The following is a 20,483-nucleotide window of genomic DNA, read 5'->3' as shown; positions in this document are numbered from 1 at the left end:
CAGAGCCATTGGCTCCAAGATACATGCAGGTTCCGAGCTCACCCTGGCGGAAGCACCGAGAGGAAGGCTCAGAACTGAAGATAGATTCAAACCCTCCTCATCGGCGCCAACAGAAGAGCTTTGGTCCCTGGACACGACGGACGGAGCTGAGCGTGTCGGTGCCGAAATCGGCTCCAATGCAGCAGCAAGGGGAACCGGAACAGAGGGTTCCTCCGTGGGCAACAAACACTCCGGCTCTGAAAGGCCAACATGGCTTGGAGGAGGAATCACAGATGAGGGCAAAACTGGCTCGAGTAGCTCCGGAGCTGACTGGGTTGGAGCCAACAAAAATTTAGGCAGAGCAGACTACTTCAGGAGTCTCAGTACTACCCTCTCCACATCTTCTTCCGAAAGGCTCCTGGAAGACCTGGAAGATAAAGTAGGGGATCTCGACCTAGCAGGCACTGGAGACTTGATTAGCAAGGAGACTGGTAGGGATTCTACAGACTGGCTCCGAGCAGTAGAGTCAATTATTTCCAAAGGTTCAGAAGTCGGCACCAAAGCACCTGTGACCGACTCTGATACCATGGTGCTCTCCTTCGGCTCCGAAGACTGAGGAGTCGAGGAGACAGATTTTGTTAATTTGGAAGGTGGCTCCGAGACACCAGCTGGTGCTGCAGAAGGCCTTTTTGAAGCTTTAGATTTGGAGTCAGATCTGGATTTTGAAGACTTGGAAGAAAAAGCCGACGAACCAGATAAGGCTTCCTCAAAGGTTGGTTTCAGAAGACCCCTGAGCATCAGCTTGTTCTTTCTCTCCTGCAACACTCTAGGAGAGAAAGCATGACAGAACAAGCATGATTCCTGCAAATGGATGGCTCCCAAGCAGTGGACACAGCTACTGCGACCATCCATTAATGACATTTTCTGGGAGCATTTCATGCATTTTTTGAACCCAGAAGGTTTATGATCCTTGCTATCCTTAGACATTGCAGACACACGCAAAACCAGAGGAGAGATAGAGAAAGAGAGAATAACTGAGGACTAGGCCCTCTAACTAAAATGGGCCTAGCCCTGCAGTAGAATTACACAAGGACTAGGTCCTCCAAATTAAGAGAAAACTAGGTCTTTCAACTAAAACAGACCAAGTTATTTTAACACATACACCCATAGATTCAGTCACACAGGAAAATGTTTAGATGTGAAAAAAATACAAATAGTAGAGTTACACGAGGACTAGGTCCTCTAAGTTAAATGGGCCTAGCCCGGTGTAATAGAAACTAGGTCTTCTAACTCAAACAGACCAAGTATATAACACAGACACACACACACATTCAACAACACAGGAAAAACTTTGCAACAGCAATCCTAAAATACGACTTTATTGGATCCCCGCCAAAGACAAGTTAACAATTCAATAAATCAACAGGAGCGGAAAACCGCCAAAACTAAAGATCTAGGCAAAAAAAGCGCAATGGCGCCTAACTACTGGTACACAGGATACTAACTACCAAGATCAAACAAGTCCACAGGACAATCTAGGTAAAGACCTATATATATATATATATATTACCACTAAATAATAGTAAATAACAGTAAATATGCAAAAAAACACTTATGAATGAAAGAATTGCAAAAGACTTAGCCAGAACCAAGAGAAGCACATCCAAACTCGTCGACACGGCAAACGAGATCTGGGGATTGCACTGGTGCACCATGGGATACCTGCTTAGCCACGAGCCAACCAAAAGTCTTTGAGCTTGAAAATCGGGCGAGTCGGAGCCGAGGATTGGCTCTGAACCCATATGTAAAAATGAAGGCGAGATTGGACTACCTAACATTGCAAGTTTGTTTTTTTTTAATTTTCTCCTAGTGTTCATGTCGTACTAAGTAAGTTCTAGTTCTGCGATGTACAGCGTATGAAAGGAAACATTCATATTACTTTACAAATGTTCAATCAGTTTGTGACATCTAATGCTTTATTTTGGAGTTTTGTGGATTAGACAGTTTAGCATGTGCAAAGTTTGTGCAATCTAGAGTTTGATACCATCTCATAATCACTTTTTTCCCAGCACTTTTAATCTGTTTTGACAAAACATGCAGATATCCTATGCATACTGTCTGCAAACACATTTTTTTTGTGGCGCTGATACTCTAGCTTACAAATATTACTTTTTTTTCCATGTGCTTTTTGCAGGGGGGGACTCCACTGCACCCCCGTGTATATAAATATAAATAAAACTAACTCCAAGATCGCACAACTTTTATGAAGAATTAGCCAATGAATATTCATAATGTCACAGGCAAATCTGCATGACATGTCAGTCATGCATCATTTGCCTACTACATCACAAATTTATGGATTTACTTTTTTTTTGCAGAAAAGCATAGTAAATTGGCAGAAAGCAGGCATCAGGAACAGCTGATGTTATGATGTCATGAAATGGGCAGAAAGTAGACTGGGTTAGTGGTGATGCGAGGGGTGTGGACTTAGCCTAGTTTTAGTCACAACGAAAGGTGGCAACTCTACTATTTAGTATGTGCAGTCTGGTACATAAAAAAGAACAGTGGACAGGATCAAGGGTGAACAGCTGGTGAGAACAAACCACATATCTACTAGGACCATATTTCACAATAGGCCATTACCTGAGATGGACAAAGTTCAGAATACTCCACTGCTTCTTCTGCAGAGACAATACTGAAAATGACTCCAAAAGTATTCTGAAACCATGTCATGGTCTCACACATGTAATGTTTTCCTGCACATGCAAGAACCACAATACATCCACGCAAACCTGTTTAACTGGCTATTACTCACAGACCTGCACAAACCAAAAGCCTTAAAAACAAGCTTAAATGAAGGAGTTTATAAGCACAGCTGATGTTTCTGGCCAAACTGAGTGCAATATGAGTATGGCACAAGGAAAGTATATGCCTTTAAGCTATCATCACCTAATTCTAGAAGTGGTACATCATGAGATGTTTTCCAGCAGAAACTTATTTTACTAGTATGTAACCACACACAATACATTTCCACAAACTATGAATCACACAGTACAAGGAGAAAAAATGAGAAACAGAAGGAAGCAAGTGACACTAAAGGCTACTGTCTAACACTGTATAGTGCTCAAAAAATGTGAAAAACATGGCACCGTTGCACCAGCCATGAACGCGTGCACGCACACACACACACACACACACACACACACACACACACAATCCTCAGGCTTCATTTCTGCAGCCTTTACAGTGTGAATTACTGATGGTGAAAAATATGATACTGGTATGTTTCAAACCAAATATAAAAAAAGGCTATATTAGTTTTTATCAGCTAGCTTTGAAAATAAAACTTGTTTTAAAAAGCTAATTCACATGGATTTTCAACATAAATAATGAAACACATACCACAATCGGGCAAATTGTAGCTAACTGGTCATAAAGGCACCTGGCTTCAGAAATGCTGCAAGCCTGGAATGTTACCTATCACAAACAAATGATAAAATTAACAACTGGTCTGCATCATGTACATAAAAGATCAACAAATAAACGTAGTACAGTAAAAATGTGCAAATACTCACCATAATTGACATACCCAAACCTTTGAGAGGGGTTTCTAAACTGTGACAACCAATGAAATTTCTCCTATACTCGGCAGTCTAGGAGGTGAAACTCTCAACAGCTGTGTGTCCATAAGCCATGCTCTTTGCGGCCAGTGCTGGCATATTCTTACATCTGAAAACAGGCATTCTTGCAACAAGAATCCCCATATCCTGACTTCTGAATGAAGCAAGAGACTTTCTTCCATTTATTCATCTCGATGGTACCAAGCAGAGCAGGGTAGGCCAAACTTCTGCACTTCCCAGCTCATCTTGTGGGATCCCAGGTCATCTAAGGCAAGCTTAGAGATAGGTCTCCAATGTTCTTTGGGTCAGTCTTGGAGTTTCCTTCCATGGGAGTTGCCTAGGGGCATCCTCACTAGGAACCTAAACCACCTTGACTCATCTCAACTCAGAGATGCAGTGTCTGAACTCAAAGTTTCTCCTGCATCTCAATCAATCATAACTACCATACACAGGAATCTCATTCCCATCACTGGTACCCCCACAGTCTTATCCTTTCAGTGAGCACCCACAGATCATGACCATGCATGATTAGCCGGACACAGACTGACTAGTAATCTGGCAGCTTTGTCCTAGGACTTGGCTCCCTTTTCCCCATCACAGTATGGGACAAAGCCTGCATCTCATCTACCACTGCATCCATCTTCGGGTTAATCTCCTAATCCCCATTACCTTCACTAGTGAAGATTTGCATAAATCTCTACAGGAAAAGGAAGGATCTCACACAAATGTAGCAAGCACATCAAAATAACTGTTTAGTGCAGCTTTATCTTGTTTTTCCTGCTAAGAAAGCCAGATGTGAGTTTCATGTTACTAGATACTGAAATTGCAAAATACTGGGGCTTTAGTGGCTTCACTTAGTGTAATATTATCATCCCTTACTATGTAGTAGTCCTACAACTCCTCTTAAACATATAGTTATCATAAAATCATATAAAGGTGCTTCAACAAAGTATTAGTTTAAGGGTGTGCACACTTATGCAACCAGCTTATTGTATGTTTTTTACTTTTTATATTTTCCCCCTAACAGGTTTGTTTTTCAGTTGAATTGTACAGGTTACAGGTCACATGAAAGGTAGGAAAAGTTCTGAAATTATATATTGTGGTCTCACTTTTATATCACAAAAACCTGGCATTTTAACAGGGGTGTGCACACTTTTTATATCCACTGTAACAAGCGAAGAAAGGCTGAACAAAAGAAAGTTAAATGTCAACTTGCTGTACTCTTGGCTTGCTGGGGTGGTGTTGTGGTAAAAGTGCACTGATTATATTATATGTAGAACTAAGATATTTTCTCTTCTTTTTACAAGGATAAATGTTTAGACTAATACAATTGGCTTATTCTATAAACAGTTTGTTTTTGTAAGCAAGTAGGTTTGAAAAATAAGACAAAATGATGAAAGCAATGAAAAATGGTAAGTTTCTTACATCTGCAAAGATAATTGCTTGTTTTTTTTTAATTAAGTCAGACAGTCTGCAGCTGAAGTCAGTTGTACACACTGTCCTGACCAAAATTTACAGAGATTCACTGCCGACTACTTGGAGATGAGCAATCTAAAGGTTGAAGCAATTAATATTTAGAGTTCTGAGTATTCTTTCCTGAGGGAAATTCAAAATATAAAAGCACACTAGCAAGCAGCTCATTGGAAAATAAAGTCTGAAATTATGGGAAGTAAATAAGAGATTGCAGCCTATCTAGCAGCCTTAATACTTTAATAGAACAGTGTGCAATTTAGTTTCATTTGAAGATAGACAGTGCATTTTTTCTTAGGGCAAAAGGTTAATGTTTCCTGAAACCATACAAGCTGGTTTTCATATCTGGGAGGGAAACTAAGATAAAAAAGGAAGAAACAGCAATCATTGTAAGTGGGAACACAGACTGTAACATGCACTTTAGCATAGGTAACCTTAATTTTAGAAGAGCCAATACCTCTAGGTGCAGTTTTCAATTTTGGACAACTGTTTCTATCTAGAGGGTTAAACTTCATTTTTGAAGATGTACATCTGTTTGTGTGTTTGTTCTAAGTTAATAGGGGATGGAGTGTTCTTAAAATTGTATTTTTTTTAAGGATTTTCTTTAAAACAAAGTCTTGAAAAATGTGACATGGTTTCAAATGGAGATGAGAAGAAACAACTGCATACAAAAACAGTCTGGAAAACATTGGTATGTGCATTAATGCAAAAGCTGGAAATGTGCATTATAAAAGCTGACATGTATAATAGCTGGGAACAATAGCTTTTTATCACAATGGCTACATTATCCATATTATCTTGGAATGTAAATGACCTTACAAGTATAGACAAAAAGTAAAACGTTTTGAATTGTATTAAGAAATCAGTGTATAAATAGCAATGCAGCAGGAGACACATTTGGGAAGAAATGAGCATGTGAATTTGATTAAGAAAATGTTACAAGATGGATATTCAGCAGCATATTGGGGACAAAAGAAAAGAGTAATTATACTAAATTGCTAGAATGTCTCCAACAAGGACAGAACATGAAAAAATACAACGGTAGATTTGTGGTAGCAAAGGGCTACTGACAAGGGAAGAGGATTAAACTGGCAAGTCTTAATATTCCAATAAAAATTGCTATGGAGTGTAAGAATTCTTAATCAGCTTCCAGCAGGAAATACTAGTTACATGTGGGGGCTGGAACTTGAATTGCAATAGGTGGATATATCAGGGTGACCATGAAGGGGAAATACAACAAGAGAGGGTAGATTTATGAAGAAATTTAAGAAAATATTTGGGATATAAAATGTGACTTCAGTAGTATGAACTTGGAAATGATTTGACCTTTTCTGGATATAAAATTAATCAAGATAACACGACTGCAGCCAAACATTATGTACATACACAGAAAACAGTTCAGCAATATCCATATTTATAAGGACAGAATAAGATTTAAGTATTTAGGGGTATGGATTTAAAATGTTTCTGTTATAGCAGCTAAAGATATGTGAGACAAGACTAAACAAGAGGGAAAACAAAAACTGAGAATCTGGAACCTCTTGTTTATGGAAATTAAGATAGAAGCATTAAGAATGTTTTAGTCTCTAATTATGTATACAGGTCAGGTATATTTTTATCAACTAGAGAAGTTGCTGGCAATAATTCATAAAAGGTTGAAGGAATTTATCTGGGAGGGGAAGAGGGCAAGTCTTAAGTGGGGTAAGTTAATACTTCCAATACAAGTTGGCTTAGTATTACCCGATTTGAAAGTATATTTTAGAGCTGCACAGTTACAGCTCATGTACACAACACAAGCTGGAGGTTATAATTCAAAACAAGGATGGACGACGATTGGGGAGGAGTTCAAGAAATAGAGAGTTGGATTTTGAATGCAGATCCTTAAGGAGAATAACAATCCTACAGAATATTATATTCATAAAGCAATAAAAAGTATTCTAAGCACTAAGCCAATATAAGAATGGAGAACGGAGATTATGCCAATAGGGATGACTACAAGCAATGGTACAGAAAAAAAAGACTGGGCTGGAATTTACTGGAGAAAAGTGTCAAAGCAAACAAGGCATTATGAGCAAATGACTGAAGAGGGAAAGGTAACAGAGTGGAATGAAGCCAAGAAGATGCTTGGACTGCAGGCTAAAGATTGCCTTCCCTCCCAGGGAATGACAGAGTATAGTGAAAGAGAAAGGGATAGGGCAATCTTAAATTAAATACCTGCCCTGGGAGAGTTTTTAGTTGAACCTAGGACAGAAGCTGTTATTAAAAAAGGGATAATTAGTAGGGCATATAAAACAGTGCAGGACAACTGTAAGACTCAATCAGAGAATAGAAAAGATTGGGAAGAGAGACTGGAAAAGGAATATGCAAGAGAACAATGGGAGGGCATATGCATGGCTGCCAAGTATGCAAAAAAGTCCAGAACGTTTAGGATCTTACCATACAAATGCTTGCATACGTATTTTTATACCTCAAGAAGACTTACAAGAATGTTTCCTCAAGTATATGAGAAATGTTAGAAGTGTGATGGGGAACAAAGAGGTAACTGGAAACATGTTTTGGGACTGTAATGAATTGGCAATTTTTAAAAATCCCCTACAGAGTCCTTTTATCAGAAATACTGGGTGAGCAAATGGCTGTAACTAAAGGAAATGATTCTGTTAAGCTGGGCCACAAGCAAGTCTGTTTGACATGGGCATACTGAGGCAATGTAGCAATTGCCTCATGTATACTGACAACCACTTACTCTTAAAACAAATACAACGAACAGCCTCATGTACACTGATAACCCTCTCCTCTTACCTTCCACTACTCAGACTTGTGAGAGATGCACTTCCAAATTGGAAGTCACGCACTCTCCAGCTAAGACCGGAATAGCTGGTCAAGAGAAGGTCAACACTTGCACCACACCACATGGAACACCTAGCCCTCCAGAACAAACACACCAGCTCTGCCTTCACATAAAAACACAAACCACACACCCACCTTCGCGGAGGCCCTCAATAAAAGTCTACCCAAACAGCAGAGAACTCAAAGGCAGAAATGCACTCGGCCACCACAACACAACACTAACCACGAGACACATAACCCTCCTAAACAGTGTGCCACTCAACCAAAGCCCCCAAGGCAAAACAGCATGCCCAACACACTAGTCATAGTTGATTCGATAGTGAGGTACGGTGATGTCCCACTCACTAGGTTGAATAAGGAGAAAGTAACAGTCAGCTGCCTGTCAGGTGCCAGGATCCGCCACATGACCCATGCATTCAGGTCCCTCAACAGGTACAAATATGACTCTGTCATTGTACATGTGGGTGTGAATGACCTGAGACAGACCTCCCTGGACTACATGAAAAGAGCCATGGAGGAGCTCTTGGATTATGTAGCTCAGGCGGGTATGACCCTAGCTCTGAGCAGCCTCCAACCATCACCCAGAATGATACCACAGTACAAGCAGAAAATGATCAATTTCAACAATTGGCTTTCTGGTGTCATTCTAAGGGGATCCAGTATCTGTCTGCCTGGGATGACATGACTGACAGACCTCGATGCTTTGCCAGAGATGGCCTGCATCTGTCACCCCTGGGCTTCCAGATACTGGCCAAGGTTCTTGCCACCCCCTATAGTGCCTTTTTTAGGCAGTGTTCAAAAGACCAAATTACCAGCGTAACAGCTACAAACAATTGCAATCAGAGGGTCATGCTGCTCAAGGTTAGAAGTCTAAATCTCAAAATGCACTCGCTTGAAGCACTCCTTAAAATGGAGAACATCGACATTTGTGCTGTAATAGAGACCTGGTTCAAGGCAGCAGAAAGCACTCCTGCACTACCAGGCTATAACTCATTCCACACCGTTCGTCCCCAGAACTTGGACGGAACTCCAAAGGCAGTGGTGTTTCCATATTCATAAAGGATGTGCACACCTCCAGACTGGTAGCCCAGCCTAACGCATCAGAGATACTGCAGGTGCAGCTAACATTGGGTAAGACAGCGATTCAGGTCGTAGCCTGCTATAGGTCCCCAACTATGTGCCAAGACTCACACTCCACACTCCTACCCTGGAGAATATCAGGGTCCAACCTAACACTCTCATACTGGGTGACTTCAACTACCCCTCCATTAAATGGGAAAACTACTCATGTACCAATTCACTTGCCCGTTTCCTGGAATTCATCAATTCAATGCCTTGGACCAGGTTGTTCTTACCCCCACTAGAGGCAGCAACATCCTTGACCTGGTCATTACTAACATGGGCGACCATTGGTCTATACCAATAGTCAACTCCTCCATGGTTAGATCCGACCACAAACTAATCACCTTGGAAATCCACATCCCTCCCCCCACAAAGGTAACCACCGTGAAAAACTTCTCCAAAGCTAACTTTGGGGTACTAAAAGCAGAGGTGGCTAACTTCACGGCATCCATGCAACTAGAGAACAGCTGCATGACCGCCGAATCATACACTAATGCCCTGTATGAACACGTACACAAACGCATGGATCTCGCTATACCCAACAGAACCAAGACTCTCTCCTCCAAAAAAGGAAGCTAATCTGGTGGTACCCTGCCATAAACAAACTGTACAACAGAAGGAGGAAACTGATGCAGAATAAGGTGAAGTCCCAAGACTGGAAAAAACTCCCTTATCAGCCTCAACAAAAACTTGAGATCCCTCATCAAATCCTCTAATGCTAGCTATATAAACAGAATTGCAGCAGATAGTAAAGACAACCACAAGGCCTTCTATAGTTATGTAAAGAAACTCCACAGCAATACCCAGATTTGCTTGGAGCTATTGCACAATGGCACCTCCTATACCGAGCCAACATATATTGCCAATATATACTGGCTGACAGAGTCACTGCCAACTTTACCCCTCTCTCCCCCACCAAAGGACCAATCACAATACCAGTAGATTGCCAGGCACCCAGTATTACTGCTGCACAGGTTATAACAGCACTGTTCAAGGTCAAGAATACAGCTTCTATGGGAACTGACAATATCCCTGGCTGTGTTCTACATGAACTACAGAGTGGACTGGCACCTCACCTATGTGCCCTGTTCAATCACAGCCTCACCTCAGGCTTTGTCCCTACCGAATGGCACACTGCTACAGCCATCCCTCTCCACAAAGGAGGAGCGACTACAGACCCTGGGAATTATCGTCCCATTAGCGGATGAGTCTGATATGCAAAGCTATGGAACGCATCATTATGAACCTAATAAACAAGGATATAGTAATCTCCAAACTCTGGATCACACAGAGTTTGGTTTTGTGAAGGGCAGATCATGCCTGCTCAACCTGGTCGATTTCTTTGAGTCAAGTCACCAGAGCTGTGGATGATGGCACACTGGTTCATACAGCCTACCTTGATCTGGCCAAGGCCTTTGATACCATTCCCCATTCAGGAATCATAGAAAAACTCACTAAGCTAGGCATCAACCACTACATCACTAAGTGGGTTGCAAACTGGCTCACAGATAGAACCCACAGTGTGAAAGAAGCAGACTCCAAGTCAGACTGCCGACCAGTCATGAGTGGAGTCCCACAGAGTTTGGTCCTGGGTCCTCTCCTGTTTGGTATCTACTTCTCTCAAGTCCAGGCCAACACGAAGGGACTCTGGCTGACAAAGTTCGCAGACGATTGCAAGTTGGGTGCCATAATTAACCCCCCATTTGATGGTGACTTCTTACAGAAAGGCCTTACTGAGACCAACGACTGGTGTCAGAACCATGGCCTTAAGCTCAATGCCAAAAAATGTGTCGCCATTCCCTTTGGGAAAAAAAAGAGGTTCCCATAAATTACCACAACGATGGCAGTTCACTGAACACAGAAGGTGTTTATAAGAGATCTGGGAACACAGGTTGACAGCAACCTCTCTTTTGACCACCACATTGCCACTGTGGTCAGAAAGTCCTTCTATGTGGCACATCTCCTTACTAAGGGTTTTGCATCCAGGAAGAAAGAGGTCATTGTCTCCCTCTACTTTTCCCTCATTAGGCTAATCAGAGTGTACAAGGCTCCATTTGGCATGTACCTCACTAGACACCTGCAACAACTGAAGAGGTTGCAAAAGTACCTCATGAAGAGGATCCTAGGCCTTAAACACTTGTCCTATATGGACAGAATCAAAAAACTCCAACTATTCTCTGTGTCATATCACCTACTTAGAGGCGATCCCTGCTTGATTTACAAAGCCATTTCTAACCCAGCTCTGTTAGAAATGCTACATCTGAAGAAATCCCAATCCCTCTGCACTACATGCTCCAAAGACCTCAACCTCATTACCACAATCAACAGAACAAGCAGGAGGGACAGGTTCATAACCCAGAGGCTGCCCATGCTATGGAATATACTTCCCATACATGTCAAGCGGAGTGCCTCACTGGCCCTCTTCAAGATAAATCTTCATGAGTGGATGGGAAATAGAAAACACACCCGGGGATCACTCCAGTGACTCTACTCAACAGAGGCACTAGGAACTAATGTTGGGTGGCATGGTGCCAAGGTAATCCTATGGTCTAGGCTTGTAAAGGCTGCAGGGCCATTAGCCTAGTACACACCTATGAACCTATAAGCATGTGAGAGATGTATCTATATTATGAATTTGGAATCAATTCTCTCACATAACAAACCAGATATCAAACAAGTTGCCAGCACACACACTTCACCTTTTGCACATAAGCTCATAACATATAAACCCACACATGTGGAGGTACTCGGTAGAAGCCTACTTAAAGATCAGAGACCTCCAAAGCACAAACCTACTGCACACACCGCAGACCCAACAGAATCCAGTAACCATAATACACACAACAGTGCCTCAGCCAATAAGTCCCTAAAGTAAAACACCTAAAAAAAAATGTCTTGATCATAGGCAACTCCACAGTGAGACACACAGATGTCCCCTTCACCAGGCTGGACAAGGAGAAGGTCATGGTCAGCTGCCTGTCAGGTGCCAGGATCCATCAGATCACACATGCACTCAAGTCTCTCAACAAGTAGTGTTATAACTCTATCGTACTCCATGCTGGAGTGAGTGACTTGAGACATACCTCACTGCACTATAAGAAGAGAGACCTGACTGAGCTCTCAGATTATGTGCCCCAAGCAGGTATGTCCCTAGCCCTAAACAGCATTCTAACTTCACCGAGGATGATGCCTCGATATAAACAAAAACATGACTGAATTCAAGAACTGGCTTAGCTTCTAGTGTCAGTTCAGGAGGCTCCAGTATTTGTCAACCTGGGGAGATATGGTCCATGCTGCTTTGCCAGAGATGTTCTTCACCTGTTGCGTCTTGACTTTCAGTTACTGGCAAAGGTACTTGCCTCCCCCATAGTGCCTTTTTTAGGCAATGTCATAACAAAATTCCTGATGTAAAAAAAAATCCACTAGAAACAAACTCAAGGTTATGCTGCTTAATGCTAGAAGTCTAAATCGGAAACTGCACTCACCAGAAGCACTCCCTCCCTTGGAAGATGCCGATGTCTGTGTAGTCACAGAGACATGGTTCAAGGCCACAAAGAGCACCCTGGCCATGCAAGGCTACAATGCTTCAACAAGTTCAGACCTCAAAATGAGAGTGAAAGAACCAAATGTGGAGGTGTATCCATCTTCATTAAAGACAAATACACCTCAAGACTGGTCAAACAGTACAACTCCCTAGAGCTACTCCAAGTCCAATTAACTATAGGTAAAACCCAGTATCATATCATTGTTCGCTATAGATCCCAAGCCATGAACCACGAGAACCACTCTACCTACCTGGGCCTACTTGAGTCACTCACTATACGGTCAAACACCTTAGTCATGGGCGATTTCAACTATTCTTCCACTGATTGGGCATCATAAATGAGCACAAACAAGCTCGTCCTAAGGTTCCTGGACTTTGTTAATACAAATGCTCTGGAACAGATAGTCTGCACACCCACAAGGGGCTCGAATGTCCTAGACTGAGTATTCACCAACAAAGTGGGTCTCTGCACTACCCCTCCCTGGTTGGTGTTGCCCTCCCTGGTAAGGTCCGATCATAAATCAGTCTTGTTCGAAGTAACAATCATACCTGATGCCCACTCCCAACAGCAAAAAGAATGAAAAATTTCAGCTACGCAAACTACAGCATCCTAAGTGATGGCATAAATAGTTTCAACCCTCCCTGCTACCACTGTCAACAGCAGCAAATATACAAATGTACAGACTCGGCTGTACCTGAATGAATCAAAACAAGGTCCTCAAAAAAAAAAAAAAAAAAAAACAAGACACCCTGGTGGACATCAAGCATAAATAGGTTATACAACAAGAGGAAGAAACGAATGTTCAAGAACAAGAGGGAACTGACTCAACAGAGAAAGGACACCCTCCACAGCTTGAACACGCAAATTAGATATCTTGTAAAGTTCTCTAAAACAACTACGAAGCTAAACTAGCATTCCTAGCTAAGGATAATCAGAGGACATTCTTTAGCTACGTCAAACATCTAAAAAGGGAAGGTCCAGCTTTGTGCCAAATTAGTAGTGGACGGTACCACTCATACTGACCATGAGGACATTGCCAACCTGCTAGAAGACAGATCTGGGACAATCTTCACCCCCATGTCCCCACCAGACATACTTCAAAGCATACTTGTCACCAGTCCTCTACCTAGTATCTCCAAACAGCAGGTCATAACCGCACTCTCCATGGCCAAAAACGCAAGCTCTATGGGACAGGATAACATCCTAGGCTGCCAACTAAATAGTCTAAAACAGTACCTAGCGGAACCACTTGGCACGCTCTTCAACCACAATTTAAGTACTGGCTTTCTCCCAGCAGAGTGGAAAACAGCAACAGTAATTCCCTTGCACAAAGGCTTTCCATCAACAGACTCTGGGAACTATATGCCTATAAGCTTAACCAGCCTTATCTGCAAAGCCATAGCCAGAATCATCATGGACCTTACCAACAAAGAGATAGGTCACCTTCAAACTGTTGACCCGACCCAATTTGGCTTCGTTAAGAGTAGCTCTTGCTTTTAAACCTGGTGGACTTCTTCCAGAATGTCACAAAAGCACTGGATGAAGGCAAAACAAGCCTATTCTGACTTAGCCAAGACTTTTGACACAATTTCCCACTCGGGCATCACTGAGAAACTCACCCAGCTGGGAATTAACCCATATGTCACTAGACGGGTAAGCCAACTGGTTCACTGGACAGAAGGCATACAGTCAGAGTTGGAGATTCCACCTCTACCAGCAGACTAGTTACCAGTGGTGCCCCACAAGGATCTGTGTTGGGCCCCCTACTGTTTGGACTCTATTTCTCAGAAGTCCAGGCAAAAATAGATGGCCTGTGGCTTACCAAGTTCTCCAATGAGTGCAAACTGGGTGCAATCAGAGTTCCCCCAATGATGCTGACATACTACAAAAAGGGCTTACACAGACAAATGATTATTTTAAGTCTGTGATTTGGCACCAAATGCAAAAACAAATGCATTCTCATTCCTTTCGGCAAACGGTAAGTCCCTGCAAATTACAATATTAACAGTACTCCCCTTGGCTCAAACCCTGTGGTGTAAGATTTGGGAACACAGGTTGATAGCAACCTTAACTTCAATCACCATGTGTCCACAGTGGTAAGAAAGGGCTTCTATGTTGCACATCTCACAGAGCTAAGGAACTCCCCTGTACTCTTCCCTCATCTGACCACTAACAGGAGTACAATGCTCCCTTCTGTATGTACCTCACCAGACACCTGCAGCAGCTAGAGAGACCTCAGTCGTTTTCCACCAATAAAACTCAGGGCCTTCAACACATGACCTACATGGAAATATTGAAGGCCCTGTCACTGTCCTCTGTATTTTGTAGACTGCGGACAGGTGACTTGTGCCTGGCCTACAGAGCAGTCTTGGACCCTGCCCTAATGGAAATGCTGCATATCCGCAGGTCAAATGGGACAACATTCACTCACTCTGGGGATCTTAACCTACCCTGCGACATTAGCAGGTCATGCTGGACAGGCAGATATGTCTCCCAGAGACTGCCACTCCTCTGGAACAAACTCCCAAATCACATAAAACAAAGCTCCTCAATGACCATACTTAAGCTTAACTTAGACATCTGGGTGGGAGACTGTAAATTGACCCCAGGGGTGTCACCTATGTCCCTCTTGTATAATGGCAGTTGGTGCTAATCATAGACTTGCGCTGCAAATATAGACCATACAACTTGCTCAATGAGGGAACAAGGGTCTACCATGGCTAGGCTTACAAAGGCCCTTGGTCCAATAGCCTAGGTACCTCCTATGAACCTATGAAGATCTGAATTACTTAGACATAGTAAAACCTTTTTTTTAAACAATACCTTTACTGAATTATCACTCACGACACAGGAAAACCTATATGTATACAAAAGTAATCAAACCATATTAAGTCCACATTTTAAACATTACACATCACTTACATTGCTGCATATTATCCTATAATCTAGGCAACATTACATACATTATTCTTCCATTTTTTTCCAGCCTTTTCTTACTTGAGCTGATATAGTCTTTCATCGTTTTGTTTATTTTAATCAACTCTGATCACATTTCATTTATTTTTCCTTGCGTATTACTGGAAGCCATGTCATGGACCACAGCTGGAGCTTGAACTGCTTTTTGATGAACAGTTACAGGATTCTTCCCAGTCACATATTTTCTCTTCACCTCTTCTTGTTCATTTTCCTTCAGGCTCTCTCAGTTTCTTCTTTGTGGGTATCCAGACAGTGCACTTACTAGCCAATAACTGAATTTTACTCAAGTTGACAATATCTCAGGCTGCAGTTTCCCAGTTTCTGTTTTCACACTGGGAGAGCTTAAGCTAAACTGTTGATCAGTGTGCATTCTTCTAGGAAGTCCCCATAGTAAAGCCTTACTAAGTTTAATTCTGTTGGCTGCCAAAAATGTAATTACTAGAAAATGGAAATCAAAGTCTAAAATCAACTACATTTGAAGTACTGAATATTATAAAATAAATAAAAAAGGAAGGAGCAGATTACATAGGAGTAAATGGAAATTGTGGGAACAATACATACAAAATAATGTTCAAGAAGAGGAGGAGTGAGGTTTGAGGGAAGGCAGCAATTATGATATATAAAGATAGGAAAAATATGATATATGACGACTGTAAATGGAAAAAATGTTAAAATGGTTTGTTTTCTTTTCTGTTAATGGGTGTTTGCCTATGTCTTAACTGATAATTTAATACAGCAGGTGTTAAAAAATAATTCTCCTGCTACCACCACATAATTGACACTCCTCCCAAAAAAAGACACTGCCATTTCAGATCTGGGCACATTCATATACCATGCATTTTCTGAACAGCATTATCAACTTTAGTCAGGAAACCTTTCTAGCCACCCAAACTAATTACTAAAGGAATATCCTCTACGGCCTTAACAGAATATAACATGGTCGTTGGCATGTACCTACCCAATCACTTGGGTCAACCAAGACACCAACATCTCATTTCCAAAAGAACCCAGGTGTGACTTTCCTAAGTGGCTCAGAATTTTTAAAATGATCTACCACCACACTGTGTTTTTTACTGACTTCTTAGTACAAGGCTACAAATGATCCCAAACTGCCCGACGTCCTGGACATTCATAAAATGGGAAACATTACAAATATCCACTCTGAGGGGCTAAAGCTACACTATAATATAAACACGACTTGTTGACAAGACAGAACATTCCCAAAGGATCCGTTACCTCTGGAATGCTACAACTTCACATCAAATAGAGCACTTCCCCTACTCACTTTACATCTAAAAGATGATTGGTGGGGTAACTTTAAATACTCCCAGGGTTTAGCCCCTCAGTCCATCCAGAACATGCTAAGTAGGTAAACTGTAGTGGTCATGCTCCTGATGATCTTATAAATCAACTGCTTAATATAAACTCATGAACCTATATACACTTCTCTCATGACTACAGCCAGAAAATGCAAAATTCTATCAATGACAATCCCAGGAAGCATGTGACAGCTATTACTGACTTCACAGGCGCCCATAGAAATTGTTTCTTTGCTCAGTTAAACAAAACCAAAAGCATAAATGTGCTAGTGAGGGAGAATGTTTTTTAACAGGTAGTGCACCATAGTCCATCCAAGGAAGGACTGTTGGGGGCATGTTAAGACAATTTTTTGCCTCACCTCTGAAAGACATTCATAGCATCCAAATCTAATCACCTTTTTCGACTCTTTTCTAATGCCCTAAGATGCTGGGGAATGGTCAAGAGCATAAATGGGTCATAGGTAGATGGTAGACTTGATGGTCTTGAGAGTACAGGGCAAAAACAGACAACCAGACAAAACATACAGTTTTGTCATCTAAGAAGATGAAGAGCTGAAGTGGACCACAACCCAAAAGTATGAAGATCTGAAGCAAAATGTAAGGGAAAAAAACAAGAAAAATGCATATTGTAGGGACTGTGTGAGCTTGGTTCTAGAAAACACATACAAACACTGCCTTAGTAACAGTCCAACATGGACAGAATAGAGAGTTAAGTGCTGAAGTGTTCCACTGGTCAACTGGAATCATCTGATACAAACAGCTCCTGGGAGGACTCCTATGTATGACCGGTTACAAGATGGATTTCAAAGTAATAATACGTTTCTTCTGAAGAGCAGACTTGTATATCCAAATTCAGAAATGATCAATTAAACCCTTCTATCAAGAAAATGGGGATCCTTAGTGAAAAGCAAATTTCCCAAAGAATGTCTCAAATGAAAAGAAACACTCAGGAAAATATTTAACTATCTCTGTTGTCCCCAATGGAAAGCCATGCCAAAGTATAAAACTTCAAATTAATTACTACATAGTCGCTAGTAAAAAGGTAATCCATCCTTAAATCAATGAAGCCCTTCAAATACACAGTTAATGAATGACAAAAAGGAAGAGAAATAATTTTTGCGGCTATGTTAGGGAAATGTTTCAATTTCAAAAAAATAAGTTTTCTTGCTGGACTTCTTGTCCTTTTACAAAATATCCATAATATTCAGATATGAAGTTAGAAAAAATAAGTTATGTACTCACCATAACGTTCCATCTGAGTGTTCCACTTCATTTGTCTTTATCCTGTGGGTCCTCGGATCCATATCGGATCCGACACAGCTGCATTTTCCAGCTACGGCTCTGAGCTCCATGCTCCTCCCCTTACCCATAATGCCCCTGTCTCTCTTATCCCTTCAGATCAAGTTTGCTGCCCAACAGGTAACAGATACCCGACCAACAAACACCTTATCCTCCAACACAAACATTACAAATAAACTTTAGCCCTGACAGAACCAAAGATCCCAGCAATAACTGTCTGGTACAAAGGACGTGTCATATCCCAAAGGATAAGGTTGGGGGAAGGGGGGGGCAGAGCGTATGAAGACAAATTAAGTAAAACTACTCAGATGGAATGTTATGGTGAGTACATAACTTCTTTATCTGAAGTAGTTTACTTCATTTGCTCTTCAACCTGTGGGACAGAGTCCCCAGCTACCTAACTCATGGAAGGATATTTCAGAGCACTGCAGAACCAAAGGATGCTCTACTCCTAGAGACCAAATCCAATTTACAATGAGAAATAAAGGTGTGAGATGAGGCCCAAGTAACAGCTGAATAACTCTCATCCTAAGAGAACCTACACCAAAAAAAGCTGCTGACGTAGCCATAGATCAGGTTGAATGAGCCTTTATTCTTCCTGGAAGAGACAAACCTCTATCTGAATAAGCCCGGCCAATCCATTGTGAAATCCAGCGAGAAAGTCATTTTTGAGACAGGTTTACCTAAGAAGGGCTTGGCATAGGACACAAAGCAGAACAGACTTGCGGAAAGGTTTAGTCCTGTGCAGATAAAACCTCAACTGCCTATGTACGTCCAGTAAATGTAATTTGTATTCCCCTTTGCTCTGGTAGTTAGGAAAAGATACTAGTAAATTAATAATCTGATTAATATTGACTTCTGAGGCTACCTTGGGAAGGAAGGACTGGTTAGTGCGTAACAACACTCGATACTTGTGAAAGATCATGTAAGGGACTTTGCTAGAAAGAGCTTGAAGCTCCGACACCCTTCTAGCGGATGTAATGGCAACCAAGAAGGCAGTTTTCCAGGTCAGAAATTGCAGATCCACAAATGCCACAGGCTCAAAGGGAAGAGAAACCAATGCCTGCAACAACAAAGTGAGGTCCCACAGAGGAATGAGGTCCTTAACCGGAGGCCTGAAAAGCAGGGCACCTTTGAGGAAGGTTTTACAAAGCTTAGAAGAAGCCAATGAAGACATGTCTACCCCAACATGAAAATTAGAAATGGCGGCTTGTTGGACTTTTACCGTTAAGGAATTAGCGCTTTGATGAAAAATGCTAGCTAGAAAATCTAAAACTGATGAAAGCAGTGCAGTGAAAGTGTCCAAAGACCTCTGAATAGACCAAATAGAAAAACGTTTCCATTTACTGTGATGAACTTTTCTGGTGGACGATTTATGAGCCGTCACCAGAATGGATTTAACAGGAGAGGACAGCCCAGGAGCCCTAAGAATCATGGGAACAGGAGCAGCCAAGCAGTGAGCTTCAGACTGTCCAGATCTGGATGAGGAATCCCTGAGGGATGTGAAAGCAGATCCAGGACCGGAGCCAAGGTCCATAGTGGGACAACTAAATGAGACCGGAGTATGCTGGCCTGCACTACAATTTGAATTGTATTTACTGCTGTTTTAGCTGCTTTTCTGTAACAAAAAAACATTTCTAAGCTTGTTTCCTGCCTTTCCTGTAACTAGTCAAGTCCAGATACAGACTTGTTGTATCCAGGACTGTTGGTAAGCTTCTGAGCCTCCCCCCCCCCCAAGCCTTTCTGTGTTGGAGGAAAGCCTTCTAGCTTATCAGTGGAAGTGGTAAGCACTAGGTAGCCTACCACGGGAAGAGTGGGTTTTCACCCTGAAATTGTAGTTCATTGGCCGTTTGGGCAGTTTTTCCATCTCTTTCTACTTTCTGGTTAAAAGCCCGTTTTGCGTTTGGTCCCTGCCTTTCCGATAACTCGTGCAGTCCAGGTACAGATTTGCTGTATCCGGGACTGTTGATAAGCTTCTGAGCCCCCCACCAAGACCTTCTGTGTTGGAGAGAAGCCTTCTAGCTTATCAGTGGGAGTGTTAAGCACTAGGTAACCTATCTACCCACAGGAGGAGTGGTTTCTGGCCCAGAAATGATAGTTTATTGGCCATTTGGGAAGCTTTTCTACCTCTTTCAACTTCTGATTTAAAAGTCTGTGTTTGCACTTGTTTCCTGCCTTTCCTGTTACTAGTCTAGTCCAGGTACAGATATGCTGAATCCAGGGCTCTTTGTAAGCTTCTGAGCCCCCCAAGCCTTTCCGTGTTGGAGGGAAGCCTTCTAGCTTATCAGTGGGAGTGGTAAGCATCA

The 20,483-nt window shown here is 41.9% G+C and overlaps 1 protein-coding gene across 1 annotated transcript in view; it reads right to left on the bottom strand.

Moving 5' to 3' along the window:
* The window catches only part of GCLC (glutamate-cysteine ligase catalytic subunit), a gene marked incomplete in the record, with an annotated part of 1,017,552 nt that overhangs the window by 741,794 nt on the left and 255,275 nt on the right, over nucleotides 1–20,483 (bottom strand). The window contains 1 exon segment of the mRNA XM_044063752.1: nucleotides 3,382–3,456. Coding sequence (XP_043919687.1) covers nucleotides 3,382–3,456 — 75 coding nt within the window.

This window comes from Protopterus annectens, chromosome 2.part2 (genome assembly GCF_019279795.1).
Source record: "Protopterus annectens isolate FY-2018-M chromosome 2.part2, PAN1.0, whole genome shotgun sequence".
Classification (NCBI taxonomy): Eukaryota; Metazoa; Chordata; order Ceratodontiformes; family Protopteridae; genus Protopterus; species Protopterus annectens.
Note: the sequence above shows the minus strand (reverse complement) of the source record. Positions and strands in the feature narration are given on the sequence as shown.